The 21,393-nt window shown below is 32.1% G+C and overlaps 3 protein-coding genes across 4 annotated transcripts; all 3 read right to left on the reverse strand.

The window, feature by feature from the left end:
• Nucleotides 1-1,220: 1,220 nt before the first annotated feature.
• On the reverse strand, nt 1,221-2,850 carry LOC140988288 (transcription factor JUNGBRUNNEN 1-like). The gene is made up of 4 exons (XM_073457317.1): nt 2,816-2,850; nt 2,536-2,733; nt 1,872-2,191; nt 1,221-1,784 (listed from the first exon to the last, which is right to left on the reverse strand). Exons 2-4 carry the CDS (start codon nt 2,729-2,731, stop codon nt 1,356-1,358), a joined length of 945 nt encoding a protein of 314 aa, XP_073313418.1. The 5' UTR covers nt 2,732-2,733; nt 2,816-2,850; the 3' UTR covers nt 1,221-1,355.
• A 6,286-nt stretch (nt 2,851-9,136) lies between these two features.
• On the reverse strand, nt 9,137-10,853 carry LOC140987086 (uncharacterized). The gene is made up of 4 exons (XM_073455474.1): nt 10,475-10,853; nt 9,811-9,948; nt 9,564-9,719; nt 9,137-9,460 (listed from the first exon to the last, which is right to left on the reverse strand). Exons 1-4 carry the CDS (start codon nt 10,847-10,849, stop codon nt 9,386-9,388), a joined length of 744 nt encoding a protein of 247 aa, XP_073311575.1. The 5' UTR covers nt 10,850-10,853; the 3' UTR covers nt 9,137-9,385.
• A 5,224-nt stretch (nt 10,854-16,077) lies between these two features.
• Nucleotides 16,078-19,154, reverse strand: LOC140988628 (uncharacterized protein At4g15545-like). 2 transcript variants are annotated; one of them, XM_073457656.1, is made up of 10 exons: nt 18,843-19,154; nt 18,378-18,688; nt 18,230-18,298; nt 17,547-17,600; nt 17,363-17,426; nt 17,128-17,202; nt 16,788-17,036; nt 16,576-16,621; nt 16,402-16,480; nt 16,078-16,314 (listed from the first exon to the last, which is right to left on the reverse strand). In XM_073457656.1, exons 2-10 carry the CDS (start codon nt 18,672-18,674, stop codon nt 16,213-16,215), a joined length of 1,035 nt encoding a protein of 344 aa, XP_073313757.1. In that variant the 5' UTR covers nt 18,675-18,688; nt 18,843-19,154; the 3' UTR covers nt 16,078-16,212. The 2 variants fall into 2 exon arrangements, with proteins under 2 accessions (XP_073313757.1, XP_073313756.1); XM_073457655.1 differs by having other exon boundaries at nt 18,378-19,154.
• Nucleotides 19,155-21,393: the final 2,239 nt, after the last annotated feature.

Here is a 21,393-nt window from a genome sequence, read left to right on the forward strand (position 1 = left end):
TACGGCCCACGATTTATATTTGGGCTTCTAAAGGGAGAGAACTTTTGAACGTGGGCCTGATCTCGATAATGAGTGTTACATATAGCCCATTCCTTTCAACCATTAGTCAAAGTCAAAACTATTTCTAAAAAAATAGATTAAAAGTTGTAAATTGATTTAAAATTTAAGCTCTCTGAATATATACAGACGACTTATTATATAATTTAAACGAGTTTATTTGTCTATACTATTAATCAAATGATTACATCTCTTGTGAGACAGATCGATTCGATCCATAAGCTAAAAGTAATATTTTTGACATAAAAATAACATTTTTATATGAGTCATATCAAATATGAGATCTATCTGTAAGAAATTAACTTTTGATATATTGGTAAAAGTTTTTATAGTTTCAAAAATACTCTTTAATAACAATATTATTTTATACATTTATCATTAAATCATATATTCTTTTCTATGATCATTTCAGTTTCAAGAATCGATAACTTTATTTTAAAATTTGAAAAAAAAAGCTACTTCATCATCAATTTTTTGTACAGACCACGCGACACACTGTTATAAATTATATTTAATTATAAATTTATTTTTTATAATGTTTTAGAATATAGTTTTTGAATAATTAATTTAATTAGTCTGATTTACGAGTGAGTAGGAGTTGTACGTTTTTATCCATTAAAATTTGAAGAAATAAAATTTCCTTCAAACCTGTTCGTTTCTATTACTAGCTAGGACCGGAATTGTCGATTTGAAAATCATGATTAAAAAAAATATAATCTATATAATAAATATTCAATAATTGCAATTTTTGGTGAGTTTTGAAAATGGATTAGATAAAATAATTATTTGTAAGTTATAGATTTAATTTTTGACTTTTTATGAAGTGAAATATATTAATTTTTCTACATTGGTAGAGATATTTTTATAAATTTTAATTCATAAAATAATTTTGTTGGCCCACTAATTTTGTCTATTTAGAGTTTTGGTTCACTAAATTATCAAATTTTGATTTTACTACATTAATTTTGTTTTTTTTTTGTTTCGATACAATTTCACTGGAGCGCTACTGAAAAACGCTAATGTGATACCGGAAAATCCTGATGCGATATCGATAATTATTGATTTATCGATAATTATTGACTTGTCAGATGTCAAGATAGACAAAAATTAAAATTTAACTAACGAAGGCCAAAATTTGAAACTCATGGGACCAAACTCAAAATTCGGAAAAAATCATTTTTCTAATTTAATTGGTGTCTCGAAGTTGGGCCACTACAAATTTCATACTTTATATACAGTATAGATATATCGTATATGTCTGTTCTTGAAAATGTTGTGTATACAACGTAAAATGAAGCTTACAAATAAAAGGGATTCATAAGTGGAGCAAAAGAAGAATAATCTACGAAGGACTGAAGATCCTGCCAGTCACCGGTATCGTTTATCAACTCATTAATGTCACTACACATAGAGCTTGAAGAGTTGGTAATGGAATCCGCGGGGGCCTGAGATTTTATCGATGTTGAGCTGAACTGGGAAGGAAACTGTTGATCTTCATGCGAATACGGTCTCTTCTCCATTTCATTCCTGAGAACTGAAGTAGTGAAACTGAAGTTAATGTAGCTGTTGTTTTTAGTAGAAGACTCCATGCTGCATGTTTTGGAGCTCGCATCCATTGATGGATCCATACTTGGTCTGTGTGCAGATGTCACTTTTCTCCAATCTGGTATATTGAGCTTCCTGTATGAATTGTTTCGTTTTATAATTCGACACAGGGTCCAAACCTCCTGCAAATTCAATCAAATTCCATCTCGTTGTACTGGGTCGACTAATGCATTAGTAAAAGAGAGCAAATTGAAGTTCGAGTTTCTTACAGCTTCTTGATCAGCAATATTGGTTTTAGAATCTAGGCTATTTGAGCTATGGATTTTGAGGTCAGGGCCGGACGGGAGGCGGAACTCGTGCATCATCCAGTTAGTATTGGTGCCTTTACCGGCGCTTCCAAGGTAGTACACGAGGGATTTCTTCAGCCCAATTATGCAATCACGGCCGGAAGAGTATATTGGCTTATCGATTCCTGTTGCTTTCCAGAACCCTGAACCTGTTACTCTATTGGGTCTAATGCTATTCCTGTATTTTCTCCCTCTTCTGCAGAAGAAGTACCACTCCTTGTCCCCGACATTAATGTTGAATTCTGAATATCAAACAATGCTTCATATTAGGCCAAAAAAACCTGAATATTAATCAAAATTTTGAAACCAAAGAGAATGACTACACAATTTTGAACTCATGTATTAATTCCCTCCACATGTTTCATTCATCATCCCTCTGTAACTCCACTGATGAAGTTATTATTATTTTTCCAAGTAAAATAGGAGTAATGCCAAATCAAATATATCGCTAAAAACCTATTCAAAGCTTCCCCTAATAAAATAGAAGCACATAATTGAGAATATGTGGTTTTTGCAACACACACTCACGAACCTGACAACTACAATGGTTACGAATATATACATGACACGATCAATATATACTTACGAGGAAGATCCCATGGATCGTACTTGTAGATATCAACCTGTTTGATGAGTTCGATACTTAATGATCTGTTTTGGACTTTCCTATGAAGATAAAATCCCACAAGCTCTTCATCTGTTGGATGAAATCTGAATCCCGGAAGCAGAACATCATCTTCTTCTTTGCAATTAGCTAAGCTGCCAATGTTTTCCACTGCCATAACTAATTATACATATATGTGATAATAATCAATATTTTTCAAGATTTGCTGTCATATACTTGGCCAGTACTTCACTTGTTCTACCTTTTATGATCAGATTGAATTTTCGCTGTAAAACGGGGTTCCGGCGAATCTCTTATTTGTAGAGCGGTTAATCACGCCTTTGAAACAAGAAGAACATCAAATCTTCTTGATATGTATACAAAATGTTTATGGGAAGCTTTGAATAGGTGTTCCCTACCATTTAATTTGGTCGGGTCACGAGTGCTGACTTGTAGCAAACTTTCCGGGCCCGCCTAATTGAAGTCTTTTTTTTTTGGCATGAAATGGTCTTCGTTTCTTCCTAGGTAATCGCTTCCTCAATAATATCCAAGCTCAGAGGATTTCATTGAAAATATAAACGGACTTGATCTGCTATTCCAAATCTTCGAATTCGCGAGCAGATCCATGATAAAAAAATGTCTTTTTTCCCAAAATAATAGTTTTTTTTAAAAAATAAGTAACAAAAAAATATAATTTTTCCCAAAATGCTTTAGTTAGTGTAGAAATGAAAACGTGGAAATTGATATTAAACTCTCTGGTCTACTTCAGTCGCAACATCAATAAACAAAATAAGCAACTTTCCCTCGTAAAAAAAAGCAATAGAAAGCAACTTTCCTTTTCATGCTTAGATTTATTGAAAATATATACGGACTTGATCTGCTATCCCAAAATCTTCGAACTCGCGAGCAGATCAATTATAAAAACAGTTGTCTCTTTCCCCAAAATGATAGCTTTAAATAACAAAATAAGTAACAAAAAAAAATATAATCTTTATTATGTGTCAAGAAATGAAGGATTAACTCGAATTTTTGTCACGTAAATTGAACTGATTGTGCTTGCGTGTGCTTAGCTTAAATATTTTATTATAACATTAATTAAGAACATCAAATTTGAAGTCTACCTTCTCTCGGCAAAGATTATTTGGCCACTAGTCAAAATCTGCTTAGCTTTTAATGTGGTGATGGTCATTGCCTAGCTTTATTGTTCGATGTCTCATATCGATTATATTAATTTTTTAAGATTATATATATGAAATTGAACAATAAAATAGTTGGTTAGCTCATGTTTGCTAAATTAAGTTCTTAAGAGTTGTATATATGAACTTGTACAACCTTCTCGTCTTAAATTAGCTTTTAGGTGGATTAAGGTCAAACCTTTTATCTTAACATCTATGGTGATTGAAATTGATATTAAACTCTATAGGTCTACTTCACTAGCAACATCAATATACAAAATAAACAACTTTTCCTCGTAAAAAATAATAATAGAAAACAACTTTCCTTTTCATGCTTATTAGTTTATATGGCCCATCTTCTCGATTTTTTTTCTTCTATATTTAACTTTAGTTCAGTTGGAAGTAATTAAAAACTCAAAACCAAGCATTCCTCTTAAAGTCACCTTTTATTAATTCCATGAACTACGTACATATATTCAAATCTACCATAAAAACAACTATAAAGTTTTTCGATATATCTGAAGTGTTAAAGTTTTTAAAATATTTTATCAACCCTATAATTTCAATTAAATGTGTATTTGGAGCCAAATAACATGTTGGCGTTTACGTGTAAGCAAACGGGTGGGAAAGTGGTATTGGAAAAAGAAATTATTGAACAAATATCGTGCAAGACTTTTTATCACGCAGTGGGACAAAAGCAATTAATATTTTTCCAAAGCATTTATTTATGGAATGAAACACGAAATCCGTAGTCTAAGGTCAAAATAATTGAAATGCTATGAAACCATTTTCCTCTCATGTTTAGTTAATGCGTTAGAAAATTTCTCACACTCGTCTATTTTTCAAAGATAAAGACCTCGATGACGACTATTCAACCATTCTTCATTTGATCACTTCCGATTCGAAATCTATGGACACAGATATACGTTAGGATTTGCAACTAGAAGGGTGAAGCTGATTGATTGAGCAAATCAATAAATTAATTGAATGGATGAAAGTTGAATTTTTTTTTAAAAAAAAAATTCTGTAAAATATTAATTTTTTTGAGTACCGAGTCTAGAGGTACCCAAAATTTCCTTATGTTTATATCCCTTTTCAAATACAAAAATGTTAAAGGCGATATTTGTATTTCCTTTTTTAGTAACTAAACAAAAATCTGAAACCTAAAAAAAATACATTGTTTAATATAACATATATCGGGTCCCCAAACCCAATCGGGTAATAATCACATTCCAATGTGTTGAGCCTGAGATTTGAATTCTGAAATGTAAAAATTGTCAGATATTCAGTAAATTTATATTGTCATATACTTTGACAGCAAAAATTGAGCTGAAGGTTGAATGAAACAAGAATGCAGAGATGGTATGTTAGGCATAATATATTATATCATTATCATACAAATCATTATTTGTATTAAGAATTGGTGGGCTTATCTTGGGCCCGAGATTTCATCACTCTTGAATGAAATTCCTGTCGGTGCAAAAGGCCCAATATCAAACTCATACACCTTGTGCCTTTTCTTGCAATGATTTCTCACTCATCATCATAAATTCGTAATACAAGCCGTTTGCCCAAACTATACATGCAATATATGTTTTAAGAATGGTTTCTTTTATTGTTTCTGGGAGATGGAAAAGACACGCGTTGATGTTACCATTTTAGGATTACTTATTCTGTCCTGTTAAGAAAACATTGTGATATAATAGTCTATTTTCATGCAATAATTAAATTATTCTTCCGCAAATTTGTTTGGTCAATTCAGTTTTAGTTTAAACTTAAACCAACTCTTGTGTATTAACAGTAACAGGAAAAATCACAATTGATTGTTACTGTGATTGATTGTTACTGCTCATGCTTAGTAATAAGATTGGAGCCTAGTGATCATAGATTGCTCACAACCGACACTCGTCTCTACTGTTCGGGATTGCAATCGGACGAGGCGTCTTATGATGGAACCAGGCAATTAAGGCATAAAAACCTGGCATGTGAGTTTGAAATTTTGCATCTTAGAACAGTTTGATATTTCACATTTGAGGGGACCAATCTACACTAAACCATAGTGGAGTCAAATTTAGAGGTCACTATCATATTGATGTATTATATTTTTATTGCATACAAGTTCATAGTCAACTGAGGATTAAATTACTAGTCTAAGATTCAACAAAGAAGAAAATCAATAAAGGTTTTGTGACTTTGTGTAGAACCATGGTGTGGAACCAAGGAATCTTCCCTTCAAGAAACTCGCACAGTTGCACATACGTAGTGGGATTTGGCTGGAAAAATATTTTGTCTGAGGGAGGAGGAAATTTAATTGTATAAATTTTTGGCCTACATTGCATGTGTAGTGGTGGATTAATTTGTAAATTTTAACTGTAGAAGGAGTATATGCATGATTATTTGCAGATGATTCCCTATTGCTGAAAAACTTTTCCTATTTGTTTCATTTCAGGGTGCTTGGAATCTTCCTAAACTCCATGGTACATAAGCACTATTGCAATTTGCAAAAAGGGTTAATTGTTAGTATGTTGTGATGCAAATCTATATATGTTTAAGTTGTGAAACAACATTTTTTGTAAATATAATATCATAATCTTGATTAGGGGTATACATGAGCCAAGTAGGGGTCGGGAAGCTGTAATAGAAGGATAATATAAATCACAGTAGAGACGTCGAGGATTATTTTCTGTGATCTTTGGCCAAGAGAAAGGTACCGGACTTTGAGGTAATTTTTTCCTTTTCTGAAAAGTACGTAGTTGCTTCTGATTAAATGGCTTTACAGTATGAGTGCTCTGCCTTTGATGGTATATAGATAATTTGTTGGCACTTCTAAACAATGATTTGACCATCGACCAACGCAAACAGTAGCATGCACAAATATTTTTCCCAGACGAAAGAAATCAAGAAATTTGTTAAAGAATCTCATTATTTGTGCTTCATATTAGCTGTATTATATATTATTGCCCTCTCGGTTACCAACTAGGTAGTCGAATTGAATAATGAACAGTTATTACTTCCTTCGCTTTCTGAAGCATGGGCCAGACTCTCATACTTGTGGCATTAATTGTTTCCCCATCTTTTGGATTATAATGGCTGCGAGTCAGCTCATTAATCACAGGGAAAAAAAATACTTTCTGGATTATTGTTTTTTATATATTTTTTTTTATAGAAAACGTTTGGAGATTTTTATCTATCTAAACTACCTAACTATCTACCTAAGTGAGATTTGAATCCAAGATCTCATGGATCTTGGTCTCTCACCATGCTTCTAGGTCAAAAGATCTTTGACGGATTACTGTTATATCAGTTCGAAAGGAAAGTGATTTTTTTTTTCTATTAACTCGTTCAATGTTGAGTTTTGGTGAATTTATTTCAATGTTAGTTTTGCTACAATAACTTTTAATTTTCTAGTGTAACATAACATCAATATTTTCCAATGATATATCAGTTTTTTGACCAGAATAACTGAAAATTAAAATTTTTAGTATATCAAAACCAAAATCTAAAAGTTTAGTAGACCACAAACCACAAAATTGAAGAATTTAATTGACAAAGAAAACTATTTTCCCTTTGTCTTAGGTAGTGAACGATTGCACGCTTAAATACACAATTTTGTAAAAAAAAAAAAGTTCATAATAAATTTTTTTGAACATTTGCAAATATTACCTTAATCTAACTTGTTTTGGCATATGCTGAAGTTGAAAAATTTTCGAGTCTTAAAGGCCATGTAGAGCTCGGAGACGAGACTTTCTACTATTTGTTCGTGTTAAGCCATGAGGTAAAGAGAACGGCTTAAACACAAACAACTAGCATCTTACAGTCTCGCAAACTTATTCATTACAGCATATTTTCAAATTGGATTTGTGCCTCTCCTATTCATTTAAAGGCCGATACTTGGGACAAAGATGTAATAGTCATTTCCCAACCCAGCCCTCCCATATATTGTGTCAATATTATGCTGTAAGTTTGAGAGAAAAGGTTTAACTCGGATGATTAATTTATCAGTTTGGAAATCTTCGGAACTTATCAGTTCCCCTCAATTTCTTGTGAAGCTAGCTATAATTGGGAGATTATGATAGTTCTCCTAACATCTATTTTTTTCCTCCTAACATTTATTTTACATCCGTCTTTTCATTTGTGGAAACAATTACCCTAAGTTACGAGAAAATTCTATCATATTGTCTGTAAATTAAACACGTTGAAACTCCTCGTGAATATGGCATCCTATATATATCCACAAGAATTTGTTCCGAGTGGCAACTTGACCCTCCCTCGTTTCAAAGGACAATTATGGGAATCCCATTTGTGGGTGCTTCTCCTCATTGATATCTGTAATGACTGTGCTGTTGCACTGAAAATGACTTCACTCGTCCTCCATTTACCAGGAGCAATCTTTTCCAACTGAAATTATGGAACAAATTAAATCTACCCATGAAAAAAGGAAATTGCTAGTTGAAATGTAATGAAATCTCAAGTCTATGGGGGAGATAACGTTAAACTTGGATATGGAATATATGGTGCACAACACTGCTTGTGTTTCCATGTACATGAATGATTTATAAAGCGGTGGATTTACTTTACCGAATGATAAAGATAGATGTTGCAGTCACTTCAGTTTAATTGGTGTTTTCTTACGCTTGAGAGAATGCTTGCTTGTGACAACCCATTCACATTTCTACTTGTTAGTGAGCCATGGTCAAATTAAGAGGATTGAAAAGAGAAGCTGACATATTTTCAGGTGAATTTTTCAAATCCACTAGTGGCTAGTGAGCGGCCGGCCATTATAAAATCGTCCACAAAACTAGTCTCCTTCGATAGATTATTTTGGGTCTGGGATATGTAATAGTCGTGCCCTGTGTATGTTGATTCTGGATACAAGAATTCTATCATCGAGTGATCACACACACACACACACACACACACACACACACACACAATGATACTCTTTGTTTTGATTACTTATAAAAGTTAGGTGTTATGCTTGCCACCACTTTGAAAGTGAGAACAGTTTATGAACGGAACTTTAAATTTGACATGGACACTCGTTACCGCTACCTTATTAAAGTCATTTTTTAAAGGTTACAGCTTGATTAGATATAACTAATATTTTTCCATTAATAGAATGAAATGAAAATATCAAGTCCACTTTCAAAAGTAGTTTCAGTGTCCCATCATCGGACGAATTCATTCAGCTGTATGGTTTATGTTAGGAAATTGTATTTGCTGTTTCTTATATTTTCGTTCGAATTCTAGGGTACGTCGTACGTATGTACTATAAATGCAAAATGATCCAAATGGCTAGGATTAGGTCATGTTTCAAGGGCTTGCTTAATTAGCCCACTTTGAATTATAGCTTGAATATATATCCAAGAATTCGTCCATAAATATGCACCAAAAAGGAATTAAGAAAATAACTGCCAAAATCAGTCATTATCACTAGCTAGTTCGATGCTCGATACATTAGAAAATGACTTTTGTACAACAAAACAAGACGCAGCTTTTGAGAGTACTTACATCTGCTATGTTAAGTTCTTACATGACCAATGACCTAAAAATTCGTTAAAATATATACAGTAATCGACACGAAAGACATCCAATTCATTTAGTTGATGAAATGAACAACATAAAAATGGAAATTAGGTAGGATATGATCGAAAGCCTCAGCCAGATATGTAAGGCAAATATGCAAGACTCGCCACAGCATCTTCCAACCAATCGTCCTCCTCATATTTCATCTGAGAATTAATACACACATTATGATATTTTAATTCATTAATAACATTTAAAGACTCATGAACAATTGATAAGTATATATCGCCACAATTTCAAAAACCCTACCAGCTGGATAGATTGTTCATCAAGCGAATCATAACAATACCGAACACTTGTATTCTTTATTAATGCATTATTTTCATTGTCACGGGGTTCATTGTTCTTGGCGAATCTTCCACGGACCCTGACACGCTTATCTGCTAGGGTTTTGCGACATGCATACTGCATAAACATATATACATTTGTATAAGGGCCGGGTAATATTTATAGCATTGTTTAGCTATTGACTTAATAAGATGATAAAATTAAGTACCTTGATTCTCTTTTTAAAATTTCTCTGGTTCCTTTTCTGTAAGTATCTACAAATTCGACTTTTCCTTTCTTCAACCGAATATCTTCCAACCTTGACTGAGCTTTCTTCAACTCTTGCTTCTCGTTTGGTTTGTATTCCCTAGCAATATCAACGAGTAATTCTTTTGAATTTTGAATGTAGTACATATGGTATTTAATTAATGTATTTATGTATATTGATTACAGCTGATCTTCCATGACATGCATGCTTTATATTGGCTTTACCTACATACAATAAAAGTATACAAATATGTAAAAGTGAAAGCTACTTGTGCCACCTATAATAAGCTCGAGGTATTGGAACAAACAGTTTCAACAGATTAAGACATGCCTTCAACATATGCTTGCCATGAAGGACACACAAGAGTTTATGCGCACGTGTGACACTGGTGGACGATTATTTTTAGTTTTAGCGACGAACATTTATGACGTAGCAAATCAATTTTATCTGTTGCTCAAATAACAATATNAAAAAAAAAAAAAAAAAAAAAAAAAAAAAAAAAAAAAAACAAGAACCAAGATCGTATTGTTGAACAAGATTTTCTTGGAGGCATGAAAATGTGTGAAATTAATTGTGAATGACTAGTGTATGTACCGTAAGAAAAATAACAAGTATAGAAATATACCCGAGAAGCAGCCATGTGATAAGGGGGCCAGAGCATGAACTCTTCTCCTGGCTCAAATATCTGGTGCTTGTAATTACACGCAGCTATACCACGAAAATCCATCCCAAATTCTGATGATTCAGGCGCGGCCATGCAGTCTGAAACCCCATATGTCTCGGGAAATGATGCCACCGATACTGGAGAATTCATGTCACATGATGAGTTCATTGATGGAAGTTTATAATTGATTCCTGCATTATTACTCGACATATTTGAGGATTCTTCACCGATCAAGTTGTCAGTCCAAGAAGCCGGAATCGGGAACGGGAAGCTGAAAAATTCAGTGGAGAAATTAGTATGATCAGAATAGTGTGGATCAGGAAAGGAAGCAGCCATTGAAGAAAAGTTGAGTGGTTTTCCAAGAAAGGCTTTGATGCTGTCAACTATATATAGCATGAAGTCATAAGATTTTTGTGAGTGAGAGATGGATTTTACCGCATCAAAATTGATATTTTAGATTAAAAATTATTTTATTTCGGGGTGTCTGCCCTTCTTGTAGTTTCTGGATAAAAGTATATTAATTATATAAAATGCAATTTCACCATCTACAAATATAATTTTTTTGGATATGGGATTGGTCNAAAAAAAAAAAAGCAAACAAATTGATTTGGTCCATTATTTCATGTCGTGTTTGCATTTACTTAGTTGGATGTAATTATATATATACGTGGATAAATCATATTGAGGCTATTAATCTAATTTTAGAATGAGAAATAATGATAGATAATATGTTTATTTTGATTGATTAATTTTATGATTGAAATTATGATTACGTGAAAAGTTACAACATTTTCTTCTGTCTATAATAAATAATTTTATTTTTAGTTTGTATTTGTAAAATTGGGATTGTGATTTTTATTGAAGAATATAAATTATTATTTATTTACATGTAAGTTATTTTAATTCACCAAAATTATTGGATATAATTATTATTTATTATTTTAAAAATTAAATTTATAAAGACCTACTCTTAGTAAAATATGATTATTAATCACAACTTTTATTTGAAATAAATCATTTGTCACACCCAGAGACCGGGGTTAGTCGACATCGGCGTCGTTTAACATCACACAATTGAGAACAACCAGCCTCGTAGCACAGTATAAACCGAAACCATTTTATTTCATAAATTCTCAAAAATAACAATGTCTTTACAACCGAAATAATAAACAAATGCGGAAACGTCTTATAAATAAAAATTACGAAAATTCGAAATCCAATTACTACAATTCTTCGAAATAAATCACCAGCCCCAGAATTTTTCTGATTCTTCTTCCTCAACCTGCTCTTCGGATTTATCTGGGAAGGGGAGTAAGGGGTGAGTATTTTGGGAAATACTCAGCAAGTGAGGGCGTTCGAGCACAAATATCAACATGCAAATTTCGAAATACAAGACTTGTGTAACATCATTCATATCACATGCATAACATTTACCAAACACTGCAATTTCTCAACTTTCTATGGTTTACTGATATCAGTCCCTAATTTTTACTCCTCTAAGGGGGCGAGGCCGAATCGGTTATATCCCCACCGCATGAGGGTCATGTCATGGTTGGGATTCTCTCCCATATACAGTCGAATCCTCACAGTGTCCAAAACCACATGACAAAAATCGTAACCAGAAGGGTGTAGAAGAAGAATTGTACTCGACCGATTTTTAACAAACCGAAAGACACATGCACCGAAAATTTAACAATTTAAAACAAGCTCACTTACCTTAGATCTTGTAGAAAAAAACGTGAATAGAGGGGGTTCCTTGCACAGGAATTTCGAACCCTAGCTTCGGGTTTGGACTGCAGCAGCGCTTCGCTAGTTCGCTTCTTCGCACACTGAGAGAGCAAGCTCTCGAAAATCCTAAGAAAACTAGGAGAGGAACTCGAAAATTTGGAGTAAAAAATGGTGTGATTTTCGAGTTATAGGGCCCTCCTATTTATAGGGGTTGGCTGCTATCATGATCGTGTATTATCCTCGCATTTGAATTCTGAATCAAATCTGAATCTAAGATTTTTATCAATCTTTTATCCCTGATCTTGGATAATATTTCGAAATCTAGATATCCCTCCCTTGGATAATTTCGAAATATGCCTTGTCCAGCCTGAAAAATTTCGACTTTTGTATCTAATTTCCAATATTCGGTAGTCTTTTTATTTCTCAATATAGTAAAATTATTTTTCTTAAATCCCAAAAATTCCCCTACCTAAATCCGAAATTTAGTGGTATTATTCCAAAAATAAGATTTTGATTTTTACTTAAAATCCTGGTAGTTAAACTTTTAAATTTTTCCCAAGCCTGTATTTTTTATCGTGTAGACTCTTCCCTATATCTACTATTTTCGAAAATCCCTAATAAATCTTCCAATATTTTTTTTTTGAAAATCCTATGGTATATTCTTCAAGATTTTGAGATCCAAGATTGAATTATCTTTTCGCTTAAATCTTTACCTAGTTATATTTCTGTATATCTCAAATATTCTGTATATCTCCAACATTGATAAGAAAATATTTCATCTGAATTAATGGGATGAGCATCCAAGATGGTACAATCCTAGTACAATTTAAATCACTAAAATATGATCACGGTCATATACAATTATGGGTTTTACATCATTGATTTTAAAGAATAAATTAGGTATGTATGTATGAGCTTTGCGAGTTAGCATGGAGCATAGTAAACATGAAATTGATAGGAATAAGTCATTTGTCTAACGAGCAGTGTAGTTTCACATGTTAAAAATTTCAAGGAATTATCTGTCATTTTTCCTTCATACTTAAGTTAACCACATCATATCTTCAGTCCCCGACATTCATGAGAAGTCGAACCTCAAAAATTGAGGTTTGGAGGTAAAAATAATAATTTGCTATTGTTCGGGATTGTTTTGCAAAAGCTCGTGATTTCAGATAAATGATTAAATCTATAGATCGAAATAGAAACGAGGAAATCAAAAGTGGCCAGTGTCTGAAAATAAAACTGAAAAGCTGGGAATGTTTCTTGGTGAATAGTTATATTAAGTTTTTAACAATGATAAAAAAAAAAATATCAACACTATTTAATGATTTTTCTCTTTTCAAAATTATCGGAGGTAGGAATGTCGAGAGATATTTTCATTTATTTATCAAGATACCATAATCATTTTTGAAAAATTAAAATCATCATGATATCAGCTTCAAGATTTGATGCTAACGCAAAATCTGGGAAAAAAATAAAAGAAACAAACAAAACTGAATTTTAAAAAGTTGCATATTAGTTTGCAGATTTTAGTAATCACTCCATTCGATATATATATTAAAGTATTTGAAAAAAAAAAAGAAAAAAAAGAAAGAAAAAAAAAAAAAAAGAAGAGTGCCCTTTGACGCGAATAGACTACTATAGAGGACCTGATCATGTGCTCACTTTTCTCTAAGTCTTTAAAGTGGCCTGCTTTAAATTTCAGTTGAGTACAATTTACTGACTAAAAAATTTAATATATAATATTCATTCTGTTTGAAAATGAAATACACTATGATTCATCTTGTAGTAAAAAACCAAGAGCAATTCGGAAAAATATTGATTGATTTTTATGTAATATCTAAATATTTTACATACAAAAAAATGTACATAGAAAAACTATACGCTTACGACAAGTACAAATTATTACCGTATTTATGAATGACAACGTTTTTAGACTAGATATGGAGGTGCAACTCCATGCATGTCCACTCATTTTGCACGTATGTAATTCATTTTATAATTTTTCAAAAAATAAAATAGGATCTAAAAAGAAAACTAATTGGCTCTTTAATAATTTAATGAAATAATTCGACCCTAAATATACCTAATTTTATGTTAATCTTGTCATGTTATAATTAGAGTTAATGCAAATTAAAAAACAAATAAAGTGAAAAAAAAAATCGAGGTGGCATATTTTGTGGTGATCTAAATCACAGGGAATACAATCCAGTGTTTTAGCTTAGTTTATGCTGCATCGAGATTGTTTTTCCTCTTATTAATTTCAATACTATTAAATCGTGTGGCTCTCAATTTTTTTGAAAACTGATATATATTTTGATGATACAAAAACTAACATACGATCATATTGTGATTGATGTAGCATAAAATAATCTTAATATTACAGCTTCACGCACAAGGCATAATCTCTTTGTACGCCTAGTTTCCCCAATAAAGCATGCCTAAATATTGTGATTGATGTACGGATGCCCTAGCTCGTCCCATAATCACATCAAAGAATATGGTATTTCCTACTTTAAATTAATCGTGTTGTTGAATTAAAGACGTTTGTAAAAACGTTATTTTACGATGAAATTAATAATTGGAATTGTGAGAAACGATCCGATGTGTTTTAATGGGTCAGAAGTGATCCAATGCGTGTAAAGAAATTTATAATTTGGGCGAGAAATTATTTGGGACGTGGGATGTAAAAAATTTTACATATAAAATAGAGTTTATATTAAAATTTAGGAAAACTATATTTTTTGTTCTATATATTTAATTTGTTGTGAATTCAGTAACATGTGTTGTCAAATTTCAGTCATTAGTATGCTATCTTTTTTTTTTTGAAACTTTAATAATTTTTTCGACGTGGTACTGATGTAGCGCCAACATGTAGTGTTATATCATCATTATTAATGAAAAATCACTAAAATTGAAATATACATATATACATGACTAAGACCGAAGTTAGACGACATAGAAAACCAACATCCCGTGGAGAGGTAAATAAATATGATTAAAAAAAATGCAACTTTTACTCATGATAACAATCTTTTGTACCATTGTCAAATTTGTATGCTTATTTTGTATTCCATGTTTATTTATATCTCACCTCGTAGAGGCCTGGATGAAATATATATCATGAGCAATACAAAATCTTGAAAGCTAAGCCGGACAGAATCATATCTTGAATTGACTGTCAAATTTTCTTTTTTCAATTGGTTTCATGTGGGAGCAATTTCATGTTCGTGCATGTTGCCTTGAGATTCATGTTTAGCCGATATTAGATTTTCAAGGCATAATATTATTATAGAATTTTAACGCTTTTTCCTCTTTTTCGCTCCTAAAAACAACTATTCCTGAAACTATTCTCGAATAGTACGATTTACCTCGGTATAGTTGGGCCAGCAGAGATATGGTGGTCGTGGATTTGTTAATCTTTTCATCTGCACATGTAATTCTTTGCCGTCCGATTGGGATGCCAATCCAATCTCATCTGTCAAAACACGATCTAAACCTTCTTTTTCTCTTCACATGGCTGCGGAAAGGACTAAATTCCAACTTTTTTTTGGGTAATTCATAGAATATGACTGTATGTCTGTTTGTAAAATAAGAAGAATGTTTCTATTGATTACAAAAAGTTAAAATAATTAATCACATTTAAATGTGAAAAACATGTATTGGTTATGAAAAATTAAAAGAAATTACAACTTATTAATTAAAAATATTATTCCCGTCCTAAGTGATTAAGGCCATAAACCATGTGTAATCATCAGGGAATTGTGTATCCGTAGTACCTTGCTTGTGCTGATATTACATTTTTGTTACAACATTGTTAAAAGTGGGATTTCTTGAACTTTATTACATGAAAAGTGAAAATGTGGAAAAAAACGAATCATAAAAAGTAATAAAAATAGATTATATACTTAACTTTCTTTTAATAATTTTAAGGTTGCACCAAACAATACAACTGAAGCACGAAAATGGCTCCACTAGTTACTCTGGTGGATGCTGTGGCCAAGTAGCCCTTGAAATAATGCATAAAGATCTTTATTATCCATTCCAAAAATCTCTTCTGCTTTCCTCAAGGTCACCTGAAAGTAAACCCATGTGGTGAGAACAATATATTTATTGGCCCTAAGATTAGATACACAATGGTTTTTATCGACTTCGTGTGTCACCTCGCGAGATTGCTTTTGTGCATTTAATTCCTTTACATTGGCTAGGAATGCACTAAATTGCTCCAACGATAAGCGATTCCTGCATTTTACGATATAATGCCAGAAACCATATGGTAAAGTCACCTTGAAAGCTTGCTTATTCAGTCATGGTACTATCACTGAGACTGAACTCACCTGGCTTGACGAAATAGCTCCTTTCCGTTAATTCGAGGAGGGCGAGCTACGAAGTTTTAAAAACAGATAAGATAGAGAAAGAGCATATGGACTCACTTGAATCAATAAGCATAACAACTAAAACTTCCATATGATAGCGACCACAACGCGAATGATCGATTAATGTCAAATAAAATCAAATAAATTTAATATTGTGGGCATAGTTAGTAGACCTGGTAGTGGGTGTCCTAAAGTGGGAGAGTTTGTGCCTGATGACTGATGGCTTGATGGGTACCACGAAGAAAGAGAAGTTGATCCCTGAGTTATAGGAGAAGTTGTGCCAGAGGTTCTCTGAGGCGAGCTTGCAGCTGAGTATCTTTTTGGGGAAGCATTACTAGAAAATACAGTTGGAGTTCCAGTAGGAGTAAATCGAGGAGTTTTATTTGGAGTTGTGGAAAAAAATTTCCCAGCTTGCTGAACAGCTGTGAACCAGAAAAAATTAGCAAAATCATCCCTTGGACGGCAAATTTGGAAATGTAACATCAGAAAAAACAAATATAAAGGTTCTAATACCAACGTCATTTATACTTGCACTATCATCAGATGTCCCGAAAGAATGATATTTTGTGTAGCCATTCGAATCATCATCTAGAAGCAACCATAAGCCCCGAAATCAACAAGTACACATGAAAACATGAAACAAAGACGAAGGTAGCACTTCTAAACTGTAACATGGTCATAATGGTCATGAGCCCCGTGCACCACAAAGTCCGACCACATAAATGTAAGGTAAAAAAATCAAAACTACCATTAGTTGGATAGGCCTTGGGGACAGATTGGTCGTAAGTGCCAATATCTACAGTTTCTGTTTGCTGGTGAGATAACAATTATAGGTTAGTTAACTTCTCCAAAATCTAATATTGAACCTTATAAGAAGACGACATAATCTTGGTGGCTAGGAAGAATAGGAAAATATGGTGAAAGAAACGTACAGGAAAACTATCATCATTTAGTGACTGCACCAATTGTCTCTTAAAATTCTGCAACTGTAAGAAGACAGGGGTCAGATATTCTCTTGAGATGTACTAACTCTGCTCATGAAATCCGAACATACTAAAATCATTATAAGCCAGGAAGAGGATAAAATGTCTTGGAATTAGAACGTCTAAATAACTTCAGTTCCAATTCCAAATCCATTCTGATTTTACAGAACACTACTGGAAAAATTTTGTCCACACAATATTAACTTCTCAGAAAACGTTGAAATACTGATTTTAACTTTCACGGTTTCGCATAAGTTGCTAAACTAGGGGAAGCAAACTCCTATAACAATCTGTGTATCAAGAATGTCGCAGAAGATTTGTTTCCCAGTCATTGAGGTGAGTATATTTTCGAAATTATTCATTCGGTGAAGTATATGCGATAACAGGACAATATAATGGAGTTGAAGGAAAGAGCAGAAAAATATTATGCTCTACTCTTGGAAATCTCACAGTTACAATTACCAATCTAACCAACCATAGAATTGCATTTTAGACTTTATTTATCTTGAACATATGTCAGATATAATTAAAGAATTTCATTCTTGAAATCAATCATATGAAATCAAGGAACAAACCGATGCCATTGCTAAAATTAACATGAAAAAGCAACAAAAGTACTAAAGACTACTTACCTTGGCCAAGTGCTGGCTCAGCTTCTTTGCAGTGAAAGCCAAAGAATCTCTCTCCTTCAATAGATTCATCTGGCAATCCAATTAGAGAATGAAAAACGACTTCGACAAAAAAAGTTGAAAACGAATTTCGGTCTGAACTAGTGAATACGTTTTCTTCGCGCTGGATTTTTAACCACAATTCCATTTCCTGGTATGCAGTCTCGAGCTGGGAAACCTTATCTTCAAGCACCAAAATGGCCCGATCCTTGTCGATAAGCTGCTGCTGAAGACGATCCGCCTCAGTTTCGAGCTTAGTCACCCGCGACGCGATCGCCATCGACGTGATCTTGCGCGCCAAATCCAGCAGATCAAACGGATCCGTCGGCAGCATCGATTGTATCTCTTCCGGAAGATCGAAGTGTGGCCCCACACGGCTGCCGTCTCCGCCACCGTTAGCCGCCATCATAACCAATATGGACCCTACAAAATGGAATTCCGTATGATCGTCGAGTTTTGACGGCGCCGAAGAAGAATATGCAAGAATGATTAATCATTTGATTTGAATATAGAATATAATTATTTTCATCTCCGCAAAGAAAAGTCAAAATTATTTTGATTCCCAGAAAGTTTGAACCTTTCGATGTTCCCGACGGCCAAATCAAAGCGTCTCCGATGGGGAAAATCAGGCCAAGTTCAGTTAACCTTTTTTCTTTTACAGTAATTTTCACCCATTAGAAATAAAATATTAATTAATTCCATCAGCACCATGTTAAATTCTCATACAAATCTTAAAGTCCCATTTTCGAATATTAAGTCAACTTCTAAAACTCTAACCAAAATTTGATATAAATCAACCAAATTGGATTTTTTTTGTCCGGAACTCCAGATGTAATCAAAATCTCAAGTAAAACAAATGTTTTGGACTAAGAAAATGTATTAAGGTTTGTGCAATATTAATTTGTCGTCCGGGTTTTAAACAGCTATAATCCTATTCTTAAAAGATCTAATTTATTAAAACAGTATATTTTTTTTTTTTTTATCATTTTAAGTGTGTATTTGAAGATACGTGCGCACGGTCCGTGCCACAACTACATCAATATGACAATATCCTCTCTACTCTCAGTGTTAGACAGATTAAGTTATGTTTGGTAGTCATGACAAGGGAATGATTATTAAATAATCATTTCTTATCTTGTGTTTGGTTCATTTTTTATTTAGTCTTCGAGTCTTTGATTATGATTGAAAGCCCTCAATAATCATGTTATTTGTGTGATTAAATATCCCTTCTCAAAAGTGTGATAGTTTATAATTCTTAAATATTGATAATGATAAGATTATATATTGACCATAATACCTTTAAATTATGTTCTTCAATATAATATGAAAATTAAAATTAGTGAAAATTTAATAATTAATATAATATTTAAATTTTTATTATAATTTTTATAAATTAATTTCATATATTTTTATTATTTTCAATTATTTTAAAAAAAACAATAATATTGTAATTATCATTAAAATTTATTTAACAATAAAATTAATATTTAAAATATTATTACTATTTTAATTATTAATTAAATGTATATTTATAAATATATTTCTAATAAATATATTTAAGTTAATTTAATAAATGTAAAATATAATTATAAATATTTAATTATTTATTAAATTATTTTAAGAATATTTATAATTATTTAAAAAAAACAATAATATTGTAATTATTATTAAACTTTATTTAAATTAACATTCAAAATATTATTGCTATTTTAAATTAATTTTAATACATGTAAATTATATTTATAAATATTTGATTATCTATCCAATTATTTTAAGAATATATATTTAATTAACATTTGGGCATTTTTGGTCATTACAATAAAATTTACAAAATTAATCCATCATTTTAAAATCATACCAAACACCATGTTATTTATCTCACAATACTATTAATACATATCTCTCATTTTTTTTATCACTCTAATTACTAATCCTTTAGTTATCCTATCTTACACACCAAACATAGCCTTATAGTACATGCAGAGGGACAAAGACTCGTATAAAATCAAAGAATTTTCCAAGGTTTTTATGCATGAGAGATGATATTTTTATTTCATTTTTTGTTATTTACATAAATGAATAAATTTGACATATTTTTTTATACATAAAATAACGTGTAGATAACATAACATCAAGTATAAATATTTGTAATATCCATAATATATTTTCTGTGGGACGTGGAGCCTTTTATATTCTCGTGGGCTTTAGTCTTTCAAATTTGTGTTACTGTTTTGAAAAATGTCGAATCAACAAAATTTAAATCGGTTCGATTTATGTGAAAATGGGTTCAATTGATATCGAACAACCGAACGTGGGAAACGCTCAAATGGCGCATGAGAGACGATGAGATTTCTCCCAGCCAAAAATGGACACGCGTACACAGAGGCCAATCAACCAATGTCAAATTCAAGGGCCCCCTTAATAAATAATACAGTCTCCCGGAAGTCAAGGATAATAAAGAATTATTAAAAAAAAAAGTAGCTCATATACGTGGAGCAATGTCATTCATGCAATTTCCAAACAAATCTTATCTTTCAAAATTACTTTAATTAATTGGATGATGTGCGATAAAAGAGTTTTTCTGAATAATTTAATGGCTGGGGCCTATTTATCTGATCGTGACTAAAAAAATTAAATTTGCCCATAAAAAATTGATTGCTCTTAATATCAGTTCACTTGTGATTGGACATCATCTGTCCATATTATTAATTAAGCCCAACTACCAGCCAAATAATTTGATGAATTATGGGACCTAAAAATATCATATGAGTTCTTCATGGTCCACAAACTTGGTGAATGAATGGGCTTGCTTAATAAATTTCATGACGTAAACTCTAATAAATAAAATATTTGTCGGTCGTTTAGGATTTACATGACATCAAAATTTCAAATTTTAAAATAAGTACAAATTTTTGAAACTTTAAAATATACCAAATGGTGGTTGTAATAAATAACTTTTTGTCCCATTAATTTCTTTCATTCTAGATTTTGGTGCAAGTATTCAGTCAGTATCTTTGATTTTTTTTGGTATTTAGTCATATTCAAATTAATAACTTTGATGAAAAATGTTAATTTATCCTCAAAAAATGTTGACATCGAACCAGAAAATTGTTAAGGTGATAATATAT

This window comes from Primulina huaijiensis, chromosome 11 (assembly GCF_012295235.1).
Source record: "Primulina huaijiensis isolate GDHJ02 chromosome 11, ASM1229523v2, whole genome shotgun sequence".
NCBI lineage: Eukaryota > Viridiplantae > Streptophyta > Magnoliopsida > Lamiales > Gesneriaceae > Primulina > Primulina huaijiensis.

Bases quoted from the DNA above. Each gene is read 5' to 3' on its own strand.
- LOC140987086 (XM_073455474.1), bottom strand. From the start codon at position 10,849: ATGGCTGCTTCCTTTCCTGATCCACACTATTCTGATCATACTAATTTC. The intron at 9,949-10,474 runs GTATATTTCTAT...TGATATTGCTAG, and splicing joins ATCACATGGCTGCTTCTCGG to GGAATACAAACCAAACGAGA. The intron at 9,461-9,563 runs GTAGGGTTTTTG...ATTAATTCTCAG, and splicing joins ATGAACAATCTATCCAGCTG to ATGAAATATGAGGAGGACGA.
- LOC140988288 (XM_073457317.1), bottom strand. From the start codon at position 2,731: ATGGCAGTGGAAAACATTGGCAGCTTAGCTAATTGCAAAGAAGAAGAT. The intron at 2,192-2,535 runs GTAAGTATATAT...TTTGATATTCAG, and splicing joins CGATCCATGGGATCTTCCTC to AATTCAACATTAATGTCGGG. The intron at 1,785-1,871 runs GTAAGAAACTCG...TTGAATTTGCAG, and splicing joins ATATTGCTGATCAAGAAGCT to GAGGTTTGGACCCTGTGTCG.
- LOC140988628 (XM_073457656.1), bottom strand. From the start codon at position 18,674: ATGATGGCGGCTAACGGTGGCGGAGACGGCAGCCGTGTGGGGCCACAC. The intron at 17,037-17,127 runs GTATTAGAACCT...TCTGGTTCACAG, and splicing joins TGCAAGTATAAATGACGTTG to CTGTTCAGCAAGCTGGGAAA. The intron at 16,622-16,787 runs GTCTACTAACTA...AAAACTTCGTAG, and splicing joins TTTAGGACACCCACTACCAG to CTCGCCCTCCTCGAATTAAC.